We start from the raw sequence: 26226 nt of genomic DNA, 5'->3' as shown, positions 1-26226 counted from the left end.
CAACTGCTTGTGGTGTATTTAGCATTGTTGGAAGAAAAACTTTACATCAAAACCTTAGAGCTGTATTTAGTAATTTATCCAATAGTACTGATAAATGTGCTCAGCACTATACATGTGTAAAGGTAATGCAGTCACTTCCCTAGGAGTCACATAAAAAGAATGAGTACAGCAGCAGTTTAAGTAAACATTTAAATTTTATAGAAAATTTTCTTCTTTACTGTGTGAAGCTCCCCATGTGAATCACTGACTTCACTAAGCCAGGATCAGTGAAAGATAGTACAGTTGGCAGAAAACTGGGCTTTGATATTTGTGGTCTCTGATGGCCACCATAGTCAGATCAAAACGACAGCATTTTCCCTTCTCTGTCCTAGGGTACTGCTGGAAGTGAGGCTATGGCCACAGAAGAGATGTCTAACCTGGTGAACTACATCCAGCCTGTGAAGTTTGAGTCATTTGAAGTATCAAAAAGTAAGTAAGCTAAGCACGAGCAACATCTTATACTGGAAATTACCTAGCAAGAGTTTGGAAGAAAGTTCTGGAGAAATGCTACTTGGCTTCTTCTCAGTTAGATGCAAGCACACGGACAGAAAATGTTCTCTTGGTACCCAGCCAAATAAATCCATATTTATTCTGAAACCTCTATTTGTCAAAATATCAAACTTTACCGACAGTAACCATGCTGCCATTTCAAAAACATTTTGAAAATGTTGTCCTTACATTGTCTTTGTTGTCCGTGACTGAAGAGTAACTCAAGCAGCTTGAGAAAGGTGGTCATAAATATTCCTACAGATTAGCACATGCTTTATATTTTGCTTCTGCCACTTTTTACAGAGGATTCAGAGTAAGCAGAGTCTACCCTTCCCCATATCCAAATTCACTCTTTCCTGCCTCTGTGTATTGTATAGAAAAGGCCATAATTTCATCCCCCGCTGGCTTTTACAGAAGATGTCTTGCTAGGAATGCACTCAGTGGCATCCTCAGTGAACACTGCAGCATCTTTTCCTTTCTTGGTGCAGAACCCCCTACCGTTTGCCTGCCCTTTTTCACTTTGTTTTGACAGGTTTCAATATGCTCTTAGAGCTTTTTAGTTAACGAAGTGTATAGCATTTTAATTTATTATGGATTTGTAGAGACCTTGGCAGAGGACGGGGAATAGGTGCCTAAGACCGTATCTATATACAGGATTTTGCATTTACTCATGATGAATAATAAACATATAAGAAGTTATCTACCTGTTCATTTGTATGTGGATATTTATACAGACACACACAAACATTCACAAATTCATGCAGATCCCTACAGCAGTGTCTCTTTCAGTGTTTATAATCTCCTCTATCCCTGAGAGTTGCAAGAACACAGTGGGAAGGAGATATTCCTTCTGGAAAGGAAACCATGTGAATCCTAGCAGGACAAGTTGATGCAGCTGTTACAAAATTGTCTTCTGTAGATTTCTTTTGTTCACCTGGCTGTGCCTTTCCAAGTTTTGTCTTTTGTAACAAACTGCTGATGTCCAGATTTTTTATCCTAAATCTTGATGTGACCTTTGTTCAAACATACTGCTTCTGTGAGCTTCTAATGTTAAGGAATTAATATTTTCTGGCGTTTATGTCAAAAATATCATTATGTGGTAAATGTGGCCAGTTCATTAAAGCAGTGGCCTTATGTGGGAAATGATGCCAGCCGGTAAAGCAGCTGGCACAGTGGCATGACTTGTGGGTTTTGGTCTTACTCCTAGCCTGTACTCACTGATGGACCTTAATTAAATTCAGCAAAGATGAGCTGAATAACAAAGGAGTTAGATAAGGATTGTTTTTTAATTTTCTGTCTATCCAATTGCTGTCCAGATTTTCTTTTTATTCACCTGACTTCATTACCCTAAGTGTGGAGATCCATGCTTGTCTTTTATACAGTTTAATCATTTTCGTGTTACAGCATTTTTCTAATTTATTATTTTCTAATTCAGAATTTGTTTTGATTTGTGATCCTGGCCTTCATGGTAGTAACAGTACCTCACTGCTTCTGACATTGACACATTTTGAAAGTACATTTTCTGGTCTTGCATCCAACCTGTTAATAGAAATATTGAATAGCACTGGATCTGTAACAGTCCCCTGATTGCCCACACTAGATATGTTCCCTCTCTTTGACAGCAAGTAGCCGTAACTGTATTTTTTCAAGTTTTTCAGACAGTTTTTCAGGTTTGTCCACTCCATAGTGACTTCCTCCTGTTAAGATGGATGATAAGATAGCACGGTGTAATGTATCATGAGAGAGAAATGTCTCTCCCTGCACAGTCTTTTCTTCCAAGGGTGAGGTCCTTAATCCTCTCCAGATACTACAAGGAAATAATTGTTCTTATTTTAATTAGGAGTTTGCTTAAGCCCTGGACATTTAGTAACTGAATCATTTAACATCTACCAGTTCTGGTTTCCCACAGATGCTCTACTTTAAGATAAGGCTGAGATACAGTATGTTACTACAACAAATTCAAGCACCTATATTCTAAATAGAATAAGCCCACTATATACGTGTGTTGCTAGTGCTATCCCATTAATAATAATGGAATAAGAATAATCTCAGTGCTGTTATAAGGACCTGAGATGGAGGTGAGCTGGCTGGAACAGAGTCTGGAGAAAGAGAGGATATTGCTTGTTGGAAAGGAAGAGGAGTGGTAGGAATGCAGCCTCTAGGGAATGGCAAGAATCTTTAGTCATTAAGAGATAACAGCTGTGAATAATGGCAGCAGCATGACAGTTGCTAATTAGAAATAGGGTCCACAATAAAGGCTGAGTCCCAGCTCTCCTAGAGGAAGAGAATCACTTTTTGAGCACCATGGTCATCCTCTGACGCTTCCCCATACACTGAGACTAGTTTGTAGTTCGCAGTCTGGCAGCACATTTTCCTCTCGTGTTGGCCCAAATAATCTAGTTCCTCATTTCTTTGGATCCACTGCTTCCTTTTTGGCTTCCTCTAAGGAAAGCGCCCACCTGTTTCTCTCCTGCTTCTCTCCACAAGACAAGTGCTTTTGTTCAGTTTTATCCCTCTCCTGCAGCTTCGCAGTTTGACTTCAAGGAGCTGGCCAGGCTGGCCTCCTGGCCATCCCTGGATTACTACAGCACAATTACTTCTAAAACCAGATAAGGGCAAGCCTTTTCTCTGCCTTATTGTTTGCTTTCACTGAAGCGGTGAGACTAGAGAGTTCATGTTTCAAGACAGGCAATGTTTAAGGAGAGCAGTGCTGAGATATCTAATGGATATGACCTCCCAGCACTGTGGCCCTTTCTAGGCAATCTACACAGCTGGTTGTGATGAAATGGGAAGCTGTTATTTTACAAGGATCCTTACCTGCTCTACAAAATTGTAAAGGAAAAAATACTGAAGCTAGAAGGGTCTTGCTTAGACTCTCTCCTACAGCATGTCACGTGGTTACACTGAAAAACTGTGCACACGTCAGGTGAAGGTAACAAATGATACGGGAATTAACGTTTAGTCCTACTGAATTACAAGCTTGGGAGGAGCTTTTCACCACTGTCAGGTCAGAAAGTTTGACCAAATTAAATAGGTCATAGAAACTCCATATTAGTTCAGGGTTAGGTCTGAAGACCTGCTGGGACACAGGAGTTCACCTTCAGGCTTGATGAGATAGCAATGTTTCCATGGCTGTTTGAAACAGATGTGACCTTACCCTGACATATTGGTGGTAACAAGAACTGCTGTAGGCACAGCTAGTGCACTGCTTAGTTTAATCTGATACGGACATTAGTTGTTATAGCTTCAAATTGGCTCCAAGCCCTTGCATCTGTCTGCAAAGACAATTTAGAGATCCAGCAGGGCCTTCTGTGTTCCCCACAAAAGCTGCTACAGTACGTCTGCACCACACCTGTGAGCTTTGGGTTCTGCCCGAAGTGTATCAACATGGTATTTTACAAGCAAACATGAGAGATCTCTGCCCATGCACTGACTTTCTGTTGCCCAGAGCTGATAATATCAGTAGTAACCTCAGGCTGTGCCAATGCCCTTCATTTGGATAGTGCTCATAGGAGTTCAGATGGAGCTCTTGAGCATGTGCAGAGTGAGCTTACTGCTGTCAGCAGAGTTGTGTATGTAAATTCTTTGAGATCAAGGTGAAATGAGCTGATGAACAGTAGATGGGGTAAGGGGACTGAGACTAAACCAGTTGTTTGCAGCTCATGCATCGCATATTATTCCATGCTCTAATGTGTCACTGGTTTTGTTTCCCCTTTAAACTTTCAGAGCGCAACAAAAGTTTTGAAATGTCTTCCTTTGTGGAAACCAAAGGGCTTGAGCAACTTACGAAGTCTCCTGTGGAATTTGTGGAGTATCCTTGACTTTCAGAAAGCTGATTTATTGAAATTTGGAGACAGGAGCTGGGGAAATAAGGAACTGAAATGAAATTTGTAGATTTGACTGTCTTCCTAGATGAATTAATTGGCCTGAGTTCTGATGAGCTAATTTAAAAGCTGGCATGCGTCCTTGTGCTGTGGGCTAGGACTAGAGGGAATAGGCATAAACTACATATTGGAGACCTGATACTTTGTATTCCCATTGTTAAATTTATCATCCTATTTGAGGTGGTATGAGTTATGGTGAGCAAATTGTCAAAATGCGGCTGACTTGGTTTTTTGCAAAGTCACATTGAGAAAGCTTGCTTTCCCATTGTACCTCTAGTTCTAAGAGCACTGGGCTGTTTTATTGCCATGAATTTTTTTTTTAGTTGTTTTTTTTTTTTTTTAATAACTTTTAAAGAAAAGCTAAGGAGCATTCTGTTTAGACCTTTTGATGTTTCTCAATGTCTCTCATCACAGCTGCAGTTAAGAATGAATGGTCAAGATAAAATAGTGCCTCAAAGAAGATTAATGGAAAGCTACTTCCACAGATAACCTGCAGCATGTTCTCATCTCTCAGATTTGTAGACTCAATTGTAAGAAGTGCACACTCATCATTTCTGTCTGTATGTAGAGGCCAATTCTAATGCTTGTTCCAGAAGAACACTTTAACTGAGCACCTCTCCCCACTCCAGGGGAAGATTCGCTGTTTACAGATAATTGGCTACTATAAATGCAATTTTAGGAAAATCCCAAATTAGTAACTGTAATGATAAATGGAATTTTATGAATGCTATCTCTTTTATGCATATGCCTCTGCTATTTGCTTGCTTATTCTGAGTACTCTGTACAGGAACAAACAGGACCTTTAATTACCCCTTATTTATCATATCTCCTACAAAATCGTGGACCTCTGGAAGTGTGATGGTTGCAGAAATCCATTCTGTAAAGAACACCTGCATTTAAATTTTGCAGCTGTGCCTCTGCAAAGTGATTTTTGTCATGCGTACTATATCTTAACTACTCACTGTTTAGATACAACAAAATGCAGCTAAGCCGAATTTACCCGAAGGGAACACGTGTAGATTCTTCAAACTACATGCCACAAGTCTTTTGGAATGCCGGCTGCCAAATGGTTGCTCTTAACTTCCAAACTGTAGGTAAGTCATGCTAGCCTCTGGATTTTGTAAGCTATATGTTTCCACTTCTCTGATACACTTTCTGATTCATAGGTAGGAAAGGCTTTATGCATCAAGAGATGTCTAGTGGTTGAATTATACTACAGAGCTGTTAATTAGCATTTTTAACACAGGGTTTTTATTTTTTAAAACTACGAATATTCATAATTGCAATTCTGTAGCTAGTATATGAATACATAACGCCCTCCACATTGTCATCATTTGTAAGTGGTTACCACTGAACAGCATTTCAGATATGGCAGGGATTTTTTTCCTGTGTCTTTCAAAATCTCATTATATCAAGACATAAGGGACTTAGCAAATTCCACTTTGAAGGTGAGTTAAGAAACAAAGATATTTAGGCTCCTAGATGCACAAGTCACTTTTGAAATAGAATGTGTTGTCTTCCAAAGCTATGTCTGTTCTGAGACACACAAATATTTCCACCTGCTGCATCCCAGGATGTATCCTGGCCACATGCACATGGTGGCATGGGATCATTCCCTCTTTTCCTTTGCAGTTGTACCCACGTACACACCTTTCCATGGAAAGCAAAACCCCACACAGGCTGGGAGTCTGCAGAGGAATAAAAGCCTCTGGGCCGGTTTCAACCAAGTATCAGGCACCCAGTGTCTGATGTTAGAAGGGGTTAGAAACATAAGTACTCTGCTGGGTTGGGTACAATACAGACAGTTCAACACTGAGGGACTCAAAACCTAAGTGTCAAGGCTTCTTTTAAAATTGGAAAATGTTATATATTGAGTAGTCTCTGAAAGATGTCTTAGAGATGTCTTTTTCTTGTCAAAAGAATCCAAGAGGGTGACTGTAATCACATCTGAAACCTCTAAAGCAACAGTGTGCCATAAATAGCTGTTTACATCACAGTCAGTTTGAAATTAAAATAATTTTTATTATTTGATTTCTTTTTAAAATTATTATGTATCCAGAACATAATTCTTGTCAATACTTTTAACACCTAGATTTGTCTATGCAAATAAACATGGGAATGTATGAGTACAATGGCAAAAGTGGATACAGGTTAAAGCCAGAATTCATGAGAAGACCCGACAAACACTTTGATCCATTTACTGAAAGTATAGTGGATGGAATAGTAGCTAACACCTTGTCTGTCAAGGTATGTATGCAGCTGGTGAAAATGCTCTCATGACAGTGTCAGGGCATAGATATATTTCTGTTGTGGGGTGGCCTAGCAAATGACTATACTAAGTCAAGAAAATAAAATGTATTTCATTTCATGGAGTGACATTTGATTTTCAAATGCTGTCTCACGTTTCATATCGTAGGATAAATAAATGTATTTTTATTGCATGTATTCTTTTTTGTAGAAATAGTTGGGCTGTGTTTGGCTGTGGTTTCAGTAACAAAGGGCTGAATTTAAAACGTGCTGTTATGAAGTGATAGGTTGGACTGGAATAGCTAGAACACTGCACTGTTTAGTATAAATAAATTTTCTGGTTCCCTATAAGTTCTCTAGCAGAACTGTGGAACCATAAATGTGAGCTGAAATTCATTGCCAAGTTGTTTTTCTTCATTCCTTTTTAAGAACCTCTAATGAACTTCAAGGACTGCCAGGAATCTGCAAATTGAAAACTACTTGTATGAATATTTGAGGGGGTGGATTGCATTGGCTATGAGAGGATCACAAATTTATACTTAGTATATCTCTAGTTATAAAAACATAAACTTTCAGAAATCCTGTTATTCCTTTAAGGGTCTCATCCATTAGAACAGCATCTGTATTATAGAGTCCACCTGCAAAGTATCCTCCTGTTTTCATTGAAGGAAAACGAGTATTTCCTCTGAGGCTGCAGACACAAGCGTAGCAGAGCAGTGCTGGGAGGGATATGAAAAAAGTAATAACCTGATGACATGCATGGTAAAAAAAGATAACTCTGTGGGAATGACCTTTTGTGGTGACCTGTAATCATGGAAGCTTTCAGTTACTCCTGTGGGCACTTTCTTCTGCAATTTTACTAAATGGAGGTGGAAGTCATTCAATAGCTATTAGGAGATGCACAGCATTTCTAGCAGGAATGATCATCCAGGAGTCATGAGACGGCTGTGAGAAGTCAGCTGCTTCTGCCCGCTTGATGGAGACTCTGGTGGTTTATAATGTCAATGCCCATACAAGATACAGCTGAGAACAAATAAAGATTTGCTTTAGGCAAGCCTCAATTTATTAAGGTATAGTGACACTGCTATATATTCCTGTGCCTCTTCAGTTTTCTGAAGTAACTGCAGACCTTTCTTTAACTTTTTAAAGCAGAGAGTTGTGTTTCCTGTTGAAAATAAGAACTAGAAAAGACCAGCTATTTTATAGTTGTTTTTTTTTCATAGTGAAACTCCTTACTCTCTGTGAAGAGTCTTTATTAGAATACTAACTTTTCAGCTTGTTTTCTCCCTCACAATTAAAAGCATATGTCATTTCTCTGCTGCTTATACCTTGTCTAGAATTTTTTGAACCGGTGTAGAAACTGGATAGAAATTAGAGTTCTCAGAGATACCATGTTGTGGAAATAGGCAGCCAGATTGAGGGTGAGATCCAAATGAGTATTCCTGCTGAGGGAAGGGCAGCAGCATGATCTCAACCACATTATCGCTCATAGGGGAATTCAGGACCACAGGGTCACAGGAAACCAGGCCTCATAAGTTGTTTTCTGTGTCTGCAATATTAAACACTGTTGGGTTGGGTTTTTTTTAATTGTGGTTTTGGTTTTGGTTTGGTTTTATTTTAAACGCATACTATTTGACCATCAGTGAGAATTATCGATCTGCATTTCAGCCACTCACTTTCTAATTCACCAAAGCAGTCTCTAGTGACCCTCCTTTGTTTTGGATTTAGATAATTTCAGGTCAATTCCTTTCTGATAAAAAAGTTGGTACCTATGTAGAAGTCGACATGTTTGGCCTGCCTGTGGATACAAGAAGAAAAGCTTTGAAGACTAAGACCTCTCAAGGCAATGCAGTTAATCCCGTCTGGGAAGAGGAAACCATAGTGTTTAAGAAGGTCAGTGTAACACTTGCTTCCCAAATGTGCATTGTGCTTGTTTTGCCACTGTCCAGTAGGGTAATTCTGTGATTCACTGACACTTTGCATTTGTTAGAAAGAGGAAGAGATTCTGAATAGTTATTTCTTGAACTGTTTATTGTTAACCACTTTTGGTGTAATTTTGCTACTCTAGTTGTGCCAGCTCCTACTAAAATAAGTTAGTTTGAAGTTGCCTTGATTGTTTCAGTGACGCAGCTGGAAGCAGCAGACACGTCGATAGATTCACCGTGCCATGCTATGAGCAAGCAAGCGCAGATCCCAGCCGCAGTTTAGCTGAATTACCAGGGCATTTCGTTGTGGCTGAGCCGGCCTCCTGTTAACCTGCGAGCAAGACAGTGTGAATACAGCTATAATAATCTGGCTGGCCAAGCTAGCACATTCAAAGGAATCTGTTGTCTGCTTAGCGCTAGATTGTGCTATGTAAGTACAACCTAGGTGATGAAACCACGTAAATCCCATCCACTTGAAAGGAGACGTAGGCTTCTGAGCTCCTCATGCAATTTGGACAATATCAGTCAGGCTCAATTCTCTAAACTTTGAGGGAGCAGAAAGTACTGAGCATGTTTAAGGATTGTGCAACATGAATGTCTTACTGTGCTTTGCAGTATACTTGCAGCCAGTTTTTTAACAGAATCTCTGGGTTTTGCTTATTGGGCACAGTGGCTAAGCGCATCCTGAGTCTTTTGTATTTCTCTTAGAAAATGTAGTTCACAGGGATGTTTATACAATTCAGCCTTGCTTTCTAGGGAGTACAGCCCTTTTCCCTGAATATTTGGCCTTCTGAATGACTTTGGCAGCCATCCAGAGCTTAAGTTTGGAAACATCACTAGCATTTTTCTTCTGTAATGATCTTCTAATTAGTGTACTTCATTTCTCTATTTAGGTAACAACTGTGCCTGACTGCCTGTGTGCTCAGAGAAGCATAGATTACTATTTTTAGTAATGTTGAAAATAAATTAAAGAAGCTCTTAATTTTGGATTGTCGCCTTTTTTTTTATTTTCATTGTCTAGATAATTTTTAGCATGTGTTCTGAAAAAATGCCAATCTGTTAAAAAAGCATCTTTTTATATTTATATTTGCATTAACTCAGAAAATTAGATGAGCCATGCTATGCATTTTTTGTAAAGTAATATTAAAGATTCATATCTTAGTAGGGTAGTTTAGTAAACTTTTATGATTTCTTGTTTTCTTTTTTCACCATTTGGCCTTCTTTTTTAAGTAGTGCCAAGAAAGCATCCAATGCTAGTAAACATCCTGCCTGATTAAACCTCTTTAGCTCAGCCAGTGAGCATGCTGCAGCCCTGGAAAATTCTGCTGAGGTTGACACGGTTCACGTAATTCATACATTCACACTCTGAAAAACAGGTTGAGTTGTTTGTTGAGTTTTCAGCAGTAATACGCCTATCAGTGACTTTTCTTAGAAGTAAGTAATCCTGTTGGCACAAACGCAAAGGAAGAAAACGATGTAGGTCTGTGAGTAACAAGCAGAAAACAGAGCAGGATTCAAGTGTGATAGGAGTTGAGCTGCTATAGTTCCTCCTTCCGTATTGAAAATATAGGGTCAAATTGCTGGGTTCAACATACTGTGCACGTGTCCCACCTCGAGTTTCTGGATTGAAAACTGTTTCTATGAGAAACATTTTGACATTCCGGTGCACAGACCCTGACCTCTTGTCTGGTAAGACCTTCCTATGGGTGAGTAGATGTTACTGTCTGCTAGACTGAACTTCCTTTCCGTCTGCTGTGTAGCCTATGTCTGGCAGGAGCCTCAGAGCAGAAAGTTAATAATACAACAATATTGCCTTTTAGGTCGTTTTACCTTCCTTGGCATGTTTGAGGCTAGCAGTGTACGAAGAAGGAGGGAAGTTTATTGGTCATCGGATATTACCGGTCTCAGCAATTCGACCAGGTAAACTTTCTTCTCCATTGAGACAGACATTGTGTAGTGAAGAGAAGCAGCAAGCCATAATCACAGTGCTGCAACCACTCTGCAGATTTATAGCAACTGGGGATTCGAATAATCTATCTCAACTTTGAAAAGGAAAATACCATATTTCACCAAAAATTTAAATTTGTAATGAACCAGGAAAACCAATAGAATTAAGCATCAGAGGCATGGCTGGCACTTACTGGTCTCCAGTAGATGAACTACATGTTCACAGTTCTACGCTAAAAAGTGCAATTGTACACTTTTAAGAGGAAAGAGGGCAGCAACAGCCAATTTTGATGTCATCTTTGTCAGAATGGGAGATTGCTGGGAATGAAAGCAAAATATGCTCCTCTAACTTAATTTTTATGTGCACTCAAGGACTGACCTATATGCAAGCTGTTGTATCTCTCCAAAACCTTTAAATCAACTCAAAATGACTTTCATCTTTATTGCTGAAAATGTAAAAAAAAAAAAAAAAAATCATTACTGGTCTCTTCCAAATCATATAATTATTTCTATTATAATTAGTGGCCACTTAACTGAAAATTGTCTTGTGTGACAACTCAGCCCTAATTTTCCAGGCTAGAGACTTGTTAGAGATCATGTTTCAGAAAGATGCGGTGACATTGGCATTCTGAGCAAGAGAAGTGTCCGACTTCAACGCCAGCTTTGCCAGTGAGGGGAGGGGAGGAAACTAAATTAGGGCAAGCATATGGGCCATAAATATTCTCCCAGCTTCACTCAGTGGAACAGGAAGAATATCTGTGTCTACCTTATCTAACCAGTCCCAGCGGTAACACAGAACTCAGATGTCCCTGTATCTAACAGTTGTTGTCCATATTGTTCCTGGAGACCTGGTCTCAGGTAATGTATAAAGCAGTTCCTTCTCTTGTGGCTGGTGATGTCAGGGCTCTTCTAAGAAGAGCTCCAAGCAGTTTTGTCTTAGCTCATGTGAGTCGCGTGGCCTCACTGCAAGCACAAACAAGCTAGCCATGGGAGGTGGCTGCTGGGCATGTCACTGCTCCAGGATTTCCTCACCAGTTGTCGCTTCTCTTTCCCTTCTCCTTCCCTTCTCTCTACCCTTCTCTTGGCCATGCATCCCTAGCCATTCTGTTGTGCCAGCTCTGCCAATCTCCACACCTTTCTTGTGAGCCAGCTCAGTTTATCAATCCAGCAGAAAACTCTCCAGTGTTTCCTGCTTGCTTAATTGATATAATTGCCTCATGGAGAGTCTGCTGAGCTCAGAGGAAGAGAGGTGATTGGAGAGGAGAAAGGGGGATTGTGAAGCATTTACTTCTTCAGGTAGAAGTAAGCTCTTACCACAGCTGATCCCCTTTCATTGTATTCATCCTTCATGCAGCACGGAGTCCATTCAGCAGAGCACTGAATCATGTACCTGCTCTTAAGATTGTGTTGTTTAGAACAAAGGCCACTGCGTTAAATCATACAAGGAGTTTCAAGAGCTTTTACCTGCAAGCCTATCTTCCGTCCTTTTGACTCCAGTATTCATTAGTTTACATCATGTGGTGGAGAAAAGCATGTTGATTTTAGTTTGTGTACCTGCTGACAATTTGCTGGAGGAACTTGAGAGAACTGAGAAACCTTTGTAAGTTCTCTCTTTTCTGAGACATTATTGAAAACTATATCATACTGTCACACAAATCCACAGAATTCCCATTATTCCCAAAGCAAGGCTTTAACCATTACTTGGAGAGGGAGTTCTTCACATCAGCCAAGTGAGGATCCCCCCTCCCCATAAGCACATCTTGCTCATGACTTGTATCTTGACACTACCCATATGTGCGGCTCCGTAATCATGCCTTAGAAGAACAATTTCAGCCATGGTATGGGAGGCACCTATTTATGAGACAGAGGATGCAGTTTTGCAGCACTCCAATTCTGTAAGAGTTTGTTGGGTCTGGAAGTCCTTTTCTCCCATCCCTATCTGTGCACTTCCATCGCTGTCTTTAAACGGGCATTAATACGTCTGACCTTGTGGTGAGGCGTTTTGGGGTGCTAAATAGGTGGAAGACTCTTTGCAGCATCTGAAGGTTGCTTTTTTCAGAGTTTAGCTTGCTGAGCTGCTTACCTACAAAGTCAGAAAAGTGTCAGTGAGCAAGAGAAAGAGCAGGAGATGGTGGTAGGTGGCTGCAAGAAAGGGTTTGGGGCTGCACCATCTGTGGTGCCTCACCATTAACTTGGCTAAGCTGCACTGTAAGGTGTGCCCTCACTCTTACAAGACAGACAGCTTTCAAAACAGTCTGAAAATACCCTTTTTTTTCAGATATATTTCTAAGGCTGGTCACATGATAGGATTCATACACATGCACACTTTGTAGATATAGTGCCACACTGTCTATTTTTTAAATTAGATACTGTGGTGTGGGTGTGATTTTACTGGGTTGCTCAGGTTCCTGAGTACTACTAGGGTCACTTTTGAAAATTAAATAAGATCTACGAAACTAAAAAAAAAAAACAAAAAAAAAAAAAAACAGCCAAAGCTAATAAAATAGAATGCATCAAAAATTATATAAATGACAATTTTTACCATTATTCACAGATGTAAAAATAAAGGGAAAATACTATTTGAAACTGCAGCTTCATGTGCCTTTCTAGCAATCCCTTGTCTGTATACATATCTCTGAAACCCCTCAGGTAAATCTTTCCCTACCAGAAGTCCCTGGGGTTGCTTGCTCAATTGGAGCCACACTATAAATAACAACTGGCAACACAATTACAGAGGAAATGCCTGTGGAAGGGTTTATACTCTGAACTGGTTGTTTCTTATTTTTCAGGCTATCACTACATCTGTTTGAGGAATGAGAGGAACCAACCTTTGACACTGCCAGCTCTCTTTGTGTACATAGAAGTCAAAGACTATGTACCTGATACTTATGCAGGTAATTCTGTGACATTTTCCTACTGGGAAATATAAAAGTTAATTAAAACGCAGAATTAATGTGCTGTAGGTAACTTGCCATATTGGGCATAACAGTCCCGTGAAGAAACCTCTGTATCTGATGGATCATTATGTCTCATCACTCATACAAGATGGCCTGATGTACAGCAGCCTGCCTGAGGTTTAGGATTAGCGCCAACTCTCTTATTTTCAGAAGACCTTCTATGACTCTAACGGAGGAAACATCACAGGCATTTACCATTGGAACACAAATGAAACTTTACTTACGTGACACAGGAGTAAGTAATTGTTTCCTAAGCAGAGGAAAGCGCTGTGCTTAATGTAGAGCACTGTATTATGGAATCAGCTCTAAACAAGGATAGGTTTAGAGACCATACTGTGCATCTTCAGTGAAAAACAGTAATCTCTGTAACTACTACTTTAAAAGCAGGATTTTTACTAACGTTCTTTTGTGCCTCATGTGAAGCAGGATCCTAGTTGGCTGATGCGGTAGGTTTTGACAATCCATCATAAAACTCTGTGCAGAAAATTCACATCTGTGAGACCCAAGCACAGACTCAAAGAAGAGTTTGTGTTAGACTATTCGTGCATGATGGGGTACTCCCCTCCATTGTTGTTTCTAGGACCTAAGAGTACCTATTGGCAGCAGATCCGTATGAAAAATACAGTCTCATTCTTAAAACCTGAGGAGCACTGGAACCAAAGCATAAAGAGGTTGAAACTGAAGTATTTGTGTTATTTCTAGATGTGATCGAGGCCTTATCCAATCCAATCAGATATGTAAACTTGATGGAGCAGAGAGCTAAGCAACTGGCCGCACTGACTCTGGAAGATGAAGAAGAGGTAAAAAAAGAGGTAAGGGAGGTTTCAGAGTCTCTGCAAATTATGTTACAGTATTTAAAAGCACCTACTTTGCTTAGAAAGACAAATATGGAAAGTCCCTGGGAATTGTATGTGTTGATTACTTGATCACCTGTAAACATCTCACCTAGAATGTGACTAGGGTACATTACATCCAAGAAGCATTGCACTCTGTGTGTGTGTGTGAAGGCAGCATGTTGTGCATGTAGCAAGTTACATTTCATAGGTACAAAGACACTGAAAGCTGAATGAAAAATCATGTTACGTGTATGCTGATTTGCAACTTTGTAATGTAGCAAATTAAATCTTTTTAAGTCATTACCTATTGCTTTCCATTGTGATGCTGAAGTTTCCCTTACAAAAAAGACAACTCCGTATCAGTAGCTTTTCCTGAAAATGCTACACATTTTCCAGAATTTCAGACTCTGTTTCTGGATAAATTATTCTGTTCAGAAACAGTTGTGTATCTCAGATTATGATGTCTCTGTACATTCTCAATGAGCAAACGTGCCCTAAAAAGACCAAGTATAATCATACAATAATTTAGATGGGAAGGGACCTTTGCAGGCCAAGTGATCCAACCCTTCATAGATCTTACAAAGAGAAGACAACCACCACAGAGTAAATAAATGTTCAAGCCTATTCTAGCTCATCTGAAAGCTATGGGACCGACATTTTCAGTTGTTAGGTACCTGTCTGGGTATATGTGGTTACCTACGGACTAACCTGCAAACCCTATCTTTCTGTATAATTGGAGTTGTTGTGCCTACAAATTATACATAGATGTCATTTTGAGCATAATTGAGAATACTGCCAGTTCATCTTTGGCTTCTGATAAACTCTATGCACATTCAAAAGTTCAGTCTCTCTGTTCCAGACATTGTCATTGGGACGTCTTCTAGCAGTGTTTGAAAATATCAACCTTGTCTTTTAAAGATTGCTTGTGTCAGATGTTAGGCACATCATGTGAATCAAAGCCACTTGGTACAGGTCTCTAGTGAAGATGGATAAATGCTTTATAATCCTGAACTGCCCTTAGCTCTGGTGCCTGCCTTCTTCAATTCTCAGATGTGCAAAGCCTCATTGAACTAGATTTTGTAACCAAGAATACATTCCCAAAGCAGACCAGATGAGTGAAAGTCATTACAATTCAGTGGCCAACAATTTACTCTTTGTGCAGTGTCACAAGTTCGGCTGAATGAGGACACTGTGAAATGCTCAATGGTATCTTAGAAATTTATCTAGGACGCTCGACACATGAGATTCTATTTTAATAGCAAAGTCTTTTTTTAACATAATCCTTTAAATACCTTAGAGGTCATTTTTACTTTTGAAAAAGTATCAATTTTCCCGGTCTGTACAGGCTTATTTGTCAGTTGGAAAAATTCTGTCACTGAATATCTTCTAAAGCAAATGGGAAGAAGGAAGGATGACTTGTAGTGCTTAGGTAGTGCTACCATCTGTCAAGGAGCTTGAAAGCTCATAGGATAAAGGAGCTTGTTTTGGAGTAGCAGAGAAATATTTTTTAAAAGAAAACCGTAATGACTGTTTGTAGCAAGTTTGCTAAAAATGTCTAACTGTTCAGTTAGATGCAGTAGCAAGAGATGGGTACAAAATTGCCTCTTCAATCAGCAATCTAAATACACCATTGTTACCTTCTATTTACAAACACCCGTTCTGAGTAAGATACTTGTCAGCTGGGCTGTACTTGGAAGTCTTGGGTTGCCTGGTCATGTTATGTGATGATAACGTTTTCTTCATCAGTCAGCCGGACTTTTCTTCGCTTACATTGGCCCACGGGAATCACATCAGTTAATAATTGCAGGTACATTCACTGGCAACAAAGCTAAATAAACCCAAGTATGTTTGCCAGAAATGTACACATAAGTGCACCTGACTTCAATTTTCCTATGCACAGTTTCAAATTTACACACTAGAAATGTTTGCATGCAAAGCTGTGCTCTCTCCTAGCACAGATTCCACCTCCCCATACCTCTTTCCCTCCCTTCACACACATTTATTTATCTGAGCTGGGTTCTTGCAGCTGTCACAGGAAAACTGAGGTTCTTTCTTTGCTACCTAAAAGTTGAAACTGCATCTCTGTGAGGAGTTCCCCAGGGCTCTTGCAAAACAGTAGTCAAATAAGCTACCTAATAGTGAATTGTTTTGAACAAATAAACCAGCCTTTCTTCAGGCTTCACATTCCACTGCCTGTTAATTAGCAGTGTAACAACGTAAATGTAGAATGCTGAAGAACTGATAAAATTTACAGCATTTATTTGCTATGTTCCCATCATGACCGTAACATGGATTCCTACCTTTACCTTTCTGGTTGGTTCTTGCTTCCCAGCCTGGCCTTAGAGGAGCCGTTTTGACTGAATGGAAGCACTGTAATACCTGCCGTGGGGGTTTTGCACCTTTAACTGCATTTGTCTGAATATCTTGTAAATTTGTATGAGGGTTGCAGGTAGTGAAGGTTGCCTTTTCTTCCCCTGCCTGGTGTCCTTTAGAGACAGGAGGAATAAGCTGCAGAAATTTGCAGAGAGTTCCTTGGGATTAATTAATCCCAGCCTAAAGTAGATTAATGTAAGTAGTTTGTACGTTTTCATCCCCACAGTTACAGGAGCAGTGTAGGGGTCTAGGGAAAGCTAGCCAGAGTGAAAAGCATTTTAGCAATGCCAGCTGGTGTACAGTCCCTGGGGCTGCACGTTAATTCCCACTGCAGAGTCAGGAGGCCTTGCTGGCTCGTTAATGTGTCTGATGGGGAAGCAGCAGAGTGCCTGACCTGTTGTTTCTACCCACAAACCAGTGTTGAAATGGAAACCGTTGTTTTGCATGCCTGGATATAAATCAAATGAAGCCAGTTGACTTCTTTGGTTAAATAAAATTGATAGGGAAAGAAAACAAAAACATCTCTAGGAGAGCAGCTGCACTTAGCGTATCTGATGCCACTATTTAAAAGGAAAATTCAGGCATAATTTTGCAAATCATAATGATCACATCATGTCACAGTAATGGAAATTAAGTTGATCTGACATTTCCTATAGGGAGACCTTGCTTACAATTGCTTATACTTTGGCAAGGAGGATAGAGTCAAACTGTTCTTAAATCAAAGGTCTTAAATCAAAGAACTGCCCACCTAGCATAACAGTGCAGCACAGAGGAGATCTCCCAACCCCAATATGTTGCAGCTCCTTTTCTCTGTAGAAATAAAACAGACCATTATAGATATGTACCTGTAAGGGTATGTATCTCTCTACATAGAAGGTACACTGTCATGCAACAGTCATTGCAACATGTGGAATATAAACCATTTTCTGTGCATATTAAAACTATAAATTATAAGGCTGGATTACATCATGTTTTAAAAAGAGCCTAAAATATTCTCCACTAAGGAAAAATCATGTTTACTTTAACATTGTGTGATGAATTATGAGAAGATAAAGTGCTTTTTAATGAGATTAGATTGTGTGATGTAGTGAAAATTAGTCTTTATTCAGTTCCTGATCCTGTCTCACATTTCTGCTTTTCTGAAAACAGATGTTTTATGTCCAAAACTGACAGGCTATATTATTAGTTTCTCAACAAGCTTTGATGCAGCATTTTGCACCACATACAAACCTAGTCCCCAAAAAATAAGATAATATCCACTTTCCCATGCAGTGTCCTTTGGGATGCAAACTTGCCAGAAGTTTGGAATTCTAGATTTATTTGTATTAAATATTGATGATCTACATAGCAAAAATTGTTTTTACTAAACTAATGAATTGCATTCTGTGAGGAGTATATTTTAAGGAGAGTTGATGGGATAACCATGTCTCTGTGTGACACAGCTACATTTTTTGCCAGTCACATTGTTCTACAGTCATAAAAGTTGGCTAGATCATGTTTTTCCTTATTTTATTGCAGTCATCCCTGCTTGATGTAAATGAAGTTGTTGGCACTGATTTTCGATTGCATCATGTTTCTGACTACAGTATTGCTGTCCTATAATTTTGGTGGAAATAGGCTGTTGAGGCAGAAATCCTTTTTCTATATACAGTATGTTGTCAGAGCCAAGATGAAGGAAATCAGCAGCAGGACCAGTACAAAACAGAGTCAGATCAAAATTCATTTTGCCTCTATTGATGCAGTGCGGGCTGATATTTTGCAAGCGTAATCAAGGGGAAAAAAAAACAACAGTTGTGGTATCCTGCCTCTGCATGTAATGTGATTACCATCAAAGAGTGAAATGGAAGCAGATGAAGGAACAAATCCAAAACTACCCTGAGACACCATGGCAACTGGCCCCTTGCAGGGACAGCAGGAAGCAGGGTTTGGCCATTACAAAATAAAAATTGCTTTGAATGACCTTCTGTTTGCTGAGTGCTTGCTTAAAACCTGATGGTCACAGGGAAAATTATATGATGTTCAGTGCATAGTACAATGTGCACTGTAAGCCTGAGCCTTTAGGAACCTGGAGAAAAAGAAAAGGTTGTGGAAAATGCTTAAATATTTGGATACCACACATGTATTTATGCAGCAGGATGAAGGTATTGTTTACATATTATCCTTGGAGTGCAATTACAAGAATGTAAGATCTTGGGAATCAGATGTCTCCGTTCTGTAAGAACAGTGAATAATGATAGTGCTGTGTGTATCTGTGAAATTTAAAAGTAATTTTGTGTACACATTTTGATCACAGCAGGTATTTGAGTAGCATTTTCGTGCCAGCTTCTACATTATTTCTAGAAAGGTTTTATGTCAGAGAACAATGCTTTTCAATAAAATACAGATTACACATCTGGTGCAGCTAATATATACTGTACTGAAAAACGTCCCTGATGAGTTATATCCACTTAAAATAAAAATACTTTTTGAGAATAATACATGCTCTATTTCTTCTTGAAATTTACCCTGCAAAATGACTCTTACCATGACTCTTAAGGATATCTTTTTGTTTGTTTGTTTTATTTTAGAATGATTTATATGTAACATTTACAGAATTTTACATTTCAAAAAAGAGGCTTACCTAGACCTGCAAATAAATAATTTTAAGTCTGTTGGGAAGAGTAATATAAATCATTATGTATTTTCAGATTGACCATGGAGATGCACCATCTGAAGCTAACAATGAACCTAGGCCAACACCAGCAGAAAATGGAGTAAATTGCACTGCCTCTCTTACACCGAAACCAGCAACTCAGGTTGTCCATAGCCAGCCAGCACCAGGTAAAAAAAAAAAAAAAAAAAAAGTAAAAAAAAAAAAGTCACATCTTTTTGAAATAAATCTGGATCATAATTTTCCACCTGCTTTACATTTAAAGAACAAAGGGTTTGTTTTTATAAAATAGGTAGAAATTTTCCCACTGCTTTTATATGTTGTTAGGGCCAGTCTTCAAATATACAAATACCTTCTATTTAAGAGTTGCTTTTATGGTGGAACTGAAGTTCACTACAAGAAAAGAAAATTTGCTGTTTTTTTTTTGTTGTTGTAAGTGCAGGAACCTCTTTAACTTGTTTTTAATCTATGCATGTAGTTACATCTTACTCCACACAAGAAGTACAGTCTTAGATACCTATATATTTTGTGTTGACATGTATCCTAACACAAATGCTTGTTGAACCACAGCTTTTTTAATTTGATGACTACAGTCTTCATCGGCTTGATCTAAATGACTTCCAAGGAGCTGGATTCATCTTGTGTACAGAAATTTTGCACTGACACCACAATATAGGGCAGTTATGCTAACTGTCAGCCTAGTACCATTAAATGACTCATATGAGTGGTATCAGAGAGTTAATAACATCCTCCTCATAAGTAAAACAACAAAGCTCAGGTGGGATTTCGGAAGGTTACCTTTCTGTGTTGGTTCATGGGGTCAGTGTTGCTACTCTTCTGCTCAAGAGATGTGTTTTCTCAAATGATTAACAAATGCCCGTGTCAGTGTATGTCCTGTGTCACCTGCCATGTTTTAATAAGCAATCAAGCAGCACAATAATGGCTGTTGTTTTAAAAGGATTATAATTAGTCATCTCTTTTACCTCTAGGTTCGGTGAAAGCACCTGCAAAGACAGAAGATCTTATTCAGAGTGTCCTCACAGGTAAGAAATACACAGTTTACACTGCATGAATGTTACACTTCTTTGTCAAGAGAAACATATTTTTTATGAAATAGGCCACCTGGCTTAGACATTTCTTTGAGTGATTAGGACTGCAATAACTCACAGAAAACATACATACCATGGTTTTTTCCTCAGCTTAGAAGTTACTAAATGTTTGAGCATGTTTCACGAGGTCAGTGTTGGGTTCAAACAGGGAATTTTATAAAAATATCTCATTGTTGTGGTTTCACAAGCACAACATTACCACCCAATTCAGATAAAAGACCAGCATTATAATGAGAACAGAAGCTAAATTTGCTCTGAATATTGTGAATAGTAGTGAAACCATTTTATCTTCATTAGCCTTGTAGTGTTCCCCTTGCTCCTACAAAATTGAAATTACCATTCCATTAAGCAAACGGGCCTGTCAGTTGGATAGTGCCCTACTGTTCAATTGGGAGTCATGCTTTCCAGCTTGGAATGAGTTTAGATTGCAAATCTCATAAATCAGTTTATTTTATACTCATTCTCCTATATTAGAACCCACTCCATGTCCAAATCTTGTATAGGTGTGGAAAACAGATAACAGCCTTGAAATTCAGCATGTTGATTGTCTCTTATTCAGTCTCCCTCATGTGGAGTAGGAGGAGGCTGTCCTAGATTGTGGGAGTACCTGCTGGCCTCGTAAAATCAGTCTGTTGTCAGGAAAGGGGTCTTCAGTCTGGCTTTTCCAGAGCTGTGACCCCAGATCATGCAAACCATCATTCCCTCCAGCACACTTTTTTTATGCAGGGTCTCCATCAAGAGAGAAGTGAAGTCTCTCCCAAGGGACAGATGCCGCCAGGCAGTGCCCAGCCCAAGGCAGGAGAGCAGGCAGCTGAAGTGCTGCTTGTGAAGGGGGTTTGGCCATCGGCGGGTTATGTAGCCCACCCAGAGAGAAGGGAGACTTTAAGTGGTGGTACAGTGGGTACAAAAAGGATCTGTGGCCATATCTATGTAAGATCTTGGGTTTATGTGTTGGGCTGATGGGAATCTTTTGCCTCTGAAAGGGGCTGAGGAAAGTACATGTTTTTTATTTTGCTCTACATCTTGGTGTTCTAAATTCTCGTCTCACTTCCTACCTTATATCAATTAAATTTGCCACAGTACTTTCAATCTGGTTAGCTTATTTCCAAGTAAGTACTCAGTTAGTTTAAGCTAGCACATTTCACCCACCTGCAGTAAACAAGCATGCTTTGTTTCATTCCTAATAATGGCAATTCCTGGGCTCTCTGATTGAAATTGTACATTATTAGCAAATTGAAGTGGCTTTTGTTATTATCATTGCAGAAGTGGAAGCACAGACTATTGAGGAGCTAAAGCAACAGAAGTCTTTTGTTAAGCTTCAGAAGAAGCACTATAAGGAAATGAAGGACCTTGTAAAGAGGCACCACAAGAAAACCACTGACCTTATCAAAGAGCACACTGCAAAGTATAACGAAATCCAAAATGACTACCTGCGACGAAGAGCGGTTTTAGAAAAAACAGCAAAAAGAGACAGTAAGAAAAGGTATGTTGAACATACCTGTCCTGTTCTTGCTATGGGAGATCTTTACTCAAGCCTGCTTTTATAGTAGACAACTGATATGGAGGTGACATTAGAGCACAGAAAAAAATCAAAAGCAGCAAGATTCCTAGGTAAAAAGAAGTCAGGTCCTGTGATACGGAAATCATCAGAAAAAGCCCTCCTCATGATGTGCTGCTTCTCTGCTAGAAGCCAGATAAGTTGTTCACCATGTTATGCCTCTTTCCCTGTACATGAGGGCATGCAATATTTATCTTGGAATTTTCCCTAGGCCGCTGGTATGGGTAGGTGACCCAGCTGTACAGGCAACAGCAGCCAGTGGTAGGTAGGGCGCTTAATCACAAACTGTGAGAGGGCATTCCCTACATACTGGGACAGTTCAGGAACCAGACTGCAGCTTGGAAGAACTCAAACCTATCTGGATAAAGTGTTTTACTTTCCTACTCAGGTCAACTGCAGCACATTTTATCAGAGCACCCCACCTTCTCCCATGCTGACCTCCTTAAGAAGAAGGAGTATCAGTTCCATGGAAACCTCTGCCCCACAGTAATATAACTTTATAATGTAGCTCCTTTTTCAAGCAAGAAGCCAGCACACACATGGATGTCCTGCCCATATTAAGCAATTGGTTTACTCTGGGCCACCATGGTGTGCTGTCTGGTGGTGGAAGAGACCCAAGTATCAAAAGAGGAACAAAACTTAGTCCTCTTCTATGCTATTTATGGGAAATACAGATACTCTGAATTTGGGGATGAAGAACATTGTCTCAGAGTTAGAGCCCTGTAAAAAAACACATGCTAGAATAGGCAGCATCAGATATATAATTAGGTGAAAGAAACACCTGAAAGTTATTAATAGCTGACTACTGTTTAAATTATGATTGATCCAGACCACTTGGGGATCTGTTAATGATTGCTTGGTTTTGCCTCTTCACACACCCCCCTTCTGTGTGATATCTCTAAGTCTTGCATTGCCCTATCTCCTTGTGTGTGCTGATATAATTTTTATATTCTTTGTTTAGGTAGTAATAAAAAAGGAAAGTTGTATTTATCATTACTGGTTTGAAATGCAAAGACTGTTATGACTTATTAATATTTCCACAATTATGGTCTTGTTCATATGGTGAAGAACTATATGTTAATCAAGATCAGTTCTTAACTCATGGCAAAACATATACACACACAGGTACAATCAATGTCTGACACTGCTGCAGTTTAAATTTTATTTCTCCCATTAGTGCATCATTCTCATTTTAAGATAATTTAATTTTTAAACTTATCAGATAACCACAAAAGCCTTTTAACTTTTAAATTAAATTGATATAGCTGGAGTTCTTAAATATGAAGAGACTGAATGAACATTAAAAAAATTACTTGATACTTTTTGGTAGGAGGCCTGCAGAGAAAAAAGCTGCAAGCATGGTCTGGCTGCCAACCTTGTTGATAGTACCTCTAAATGTAAGTGACTGGGATTCAGGCCATAACTTGTCCCTAGGAAGAAGCTTATTCATTTATGCTTGCCTGATGACAGAATGTCATTGGGCTTTATAAGAGCTTAACATTCATAATATATCTATCTTCAGCGGGCCTCAACTGTTGCCAGTTTTCAGGCTTCCAGGCTCTACACTTGAGTGTAACAACCTCCCTTAATGACTGCTTGTCAACTGCACACAGAGATATTTTAACGGCTGTATTTTCCATCATCAATGTGTGTGACAGATAGTGGTAGACAAAATGACGTCATGTTTCTTTCTTTTCTCTAGCGTATTCTATTTTATTTATAAAATTACTCATTTATCTTTCACTAAAAACAATTTTGTTTTTTTCATTTCGTTATGATCTGACCATAAATCATTCATGATATTGGGCAATAAAACCCTGCAGTCTATTACATGGAACTGTCACAGTAATTTCAGAGACATGAAGTTTTATGTGCAGATACAGAGAAATCTGAAGGTTAAAAAGTCTGAGGTTGAATTTTTAAAAAGGCAGGAATATATTTTTAGGGATTTTCAACCTTGCAAGTACATATTATCTCAAGCAGCAGACTTCTAATAAAATACTGCATCCCGAGAAAAAGGGGGATTTTTATCATTTGGAATTATTACTGAAGCTATTTGCCTGTAACTGCAAAGTATAAATCACTACTTCATCAGGAGTCTCTGTAACAGATTACCATAAAAATGTGTTGTCCCTGATCAGAAGCAATCCATGTTTCATGCCCTTGTCTAAAATTGGGCCAAGATTCAGTAAAGCCATTTTCTGTAGGAAGTCTGAAGCATTTATTTATACACATGCACAGGTGTTTTGCTGGTGGTGTTCTGAAGTTTCTTTAATGATCATGTCCCTTAAGAGACAGTATTTTAGCCAGCATTTAGAAATAGGCCTCATTTTTTTTTCCCCAAAACACAAGAGAAATGTCAGCTTTAAAATGTATAGTGTAATGGCATATTATGCTGATTTTAGTGCTTATTAATGCTGTCTTCTAGCTCTCTATTTAAATTATCCTCACATATCACACTGACACCGCTTAACCTCTTAACAAAATATTCAAATACAATAAAAATACAAGAAATAAAAAAGAGGCTACCTTGGGGTTTGTATCCTCAGACTGTATCCTCAGCAGCTCCACATTACTTCAGCTGAAGTAACTCTAATTGACAGCAGCTGCAAACTTGAACCTGGGAGAGGGAAGAGAGGCAGCCAGTGGAGCAAGTTCTCTGCGCTGTAATCCCTGCAAATTTCTGAGCAGCAAACTCATTTTTCTCAGTGTCGGCCCTCTCTGTTCAAGGTTTTGCTGTTTTGTCCATCTGATGCACTGTTCTGAGGTTTCCCAGGCAACTGATTTAACACTTGAGTACAGCAGTAAACACAGCAGCAGAGCGGGGACACAGCTTAATCTTTTGGGGTTTTTTAATGTATTTTTCTCGGGCTTAGTTTAGTGCTGGCCTGAGAGTTGACACTGCTTTTGCTGCTTATTTTTTCCTTGGGCAGTTTAGTGTCATCATGTCTCATTTCACAATTGCATCTATTCTTCCTTCTGTCTTAAGTAAAGGAAAAAAACCCAACAAACTGTTCCTTAATGCTGCTTTTTAGCTTCCTCATTATATTTTTCCTTTGGTCCTGTGTGCTGCCTTTCTGAGGTTTGCTCCCCACTGGGGTGTTAACTATCCTCCTAAAGTCAGCAGTCCATAGACCACTTTCTTCTGTGTGTGCTATGTATGGCATTTCCCAAAGCGGGGAGAAAATCCCCAAAAAAGGGACGTTCCTACCATTGTAAGGATTTTATAAATGCAGATGTAAAGTTGCGCTCCTAAATTTGTCACTAAGTGCATGGAAGGATGGCTCAGTTTTCAAAAGACTTAGCATTTGCCATTTCTCCTGAGGACTGTGCAACTTTGAAGTTCAAAGTATGTGTCTGGAAGTGAATAAACAGTCCCATGGGCATCTGTTTATGGGAAAACTTGGCAGTTGCATTTATAGCTCATTTATACTAGGTCTGGTTCACACCACCATGATGGGTTAGTAAAATGAGGTTTAAGAGCAATAGCCATCCCAGTAATAAACTTAACACTATTTTTTTTCCTGAAAGATGAAATTGGACTTACTAGAGCTAAAATCATCTTCTGGCCCTACATGTGGTGCTGAGAAACTTCTTAAGGGGCTACATATAACCAGCGGCCTTAAAAGCCAGGTTTACATATGGGGCAGAGTATACATGTCTAGTGACTTAGACCTTGGTGGTATGTGTGTGTGTGTGTGTGTGTGTCTTTGCAGATCTGAAACGGGCAGCCCAGACCACAGTTCTTCAACTATTGAACAGGAATTAGCTGCGCTCGACTCTGAAATGTCCCAGAAGCTAGTTGAGCTGAAGGAGAAGCAACAACAGCAGCTGCTAAATCTCCGACAGGAGCAGTATTACAGTGAAAAGTACCAGAAACGAGAGCACATTAAGCTGGTACGTTTGTTACATCATCTGCTTTTCTTTAGCGATCTCGGGGTGAGTAATGAAAGCAGCAGCATGACATTATAATTAAGTAGGCCTTCCTCTTATTTGGAGCCCATTTCAGAGCTTGATTTCTCCGTGGTCTGCTGCAACTTCAAGGGGTTGTTGTGTCACTTTGTCACTAACACTTCTAACAACTTGGAAGGCTTTGGCTAGAAGGCAGAAAGACAACAGGATTATTAGTACTGCTAAAGCAGAGTCCTTACCTCTGCTTACGTAAGTCTCACTTTACTGCAGCTTTTGGATGGTCTTCCCATTATGTTCTGC

General features: G+C 39.3%; 1 protein-coding gene across 2 annotated transcripts in view; it reads left to right on the top strand.

Annotated features, from left to right (window-relative positions):
- The window catches only part of PLCB1 (phospholipase C beta 1), a 408321-nt gene that overhangs the window by 313422 nt on the left and 68673 nt on the right, over positions 1–26226 (top strand). For both annotated transcript variants that reach the window (XM_042789375.1, XM_042789376.1), the window contains exons 16-27: positions 372–468; positions 4255–4339; positions 5382–5506; positions 6505–6659; positions 8388–8552; positions 10405–10504; positions 13321–13425; positions 14191–14300; positions 19385–19517; positions 20337–20390; positions 21720–21939; positions 25731–25911. In XM_042789375.1, the coding sequence (XP_042645309.1) occupies positions 372–468; positions 4255–4339; positions 5382–5506; positions 6505–6659; positions 8388–8552; positions 10405–10504; positions 13321–13425; positions 14191–14300; positions 19385–19517; positions 20337–20390; positions 21720–21939; positions 25731–25911 (1530 nt within the window). The remainder of the gene's footprint in view (positions 1–371; positions 469–4254; positions 4340–5381; positions 5507–6504; positions 6660–8387; positions 8553–10404; positions 10505–13320; positions 13426–14190; positions 14301–19384; positions 19518–20336; positions 20391–21719; positions 21940–25730; positions 25912–26226) is intronic.

Source organism: Tyto alba, unplaced genomic scaffold (genome assembly GCF_018691265.1).
Source record: "Tyto alba isolate M040663 unplaced genomic scaffold, T.alba_DEE_v4.0 Super-Scaffold_16, whole genome shotgun sequence".
NCBI classification, from domain to species: Eukaryota; Metazoa; Chordata; class Aves; order Strigiformes; family Tytonidae; genus Tyto; species Tyto alba.
The sequence above is the reverse complement of the archived record's forward strand: the minus strand, read 5'-3'. Positions and strand labels throughout refer to the sequence as shown.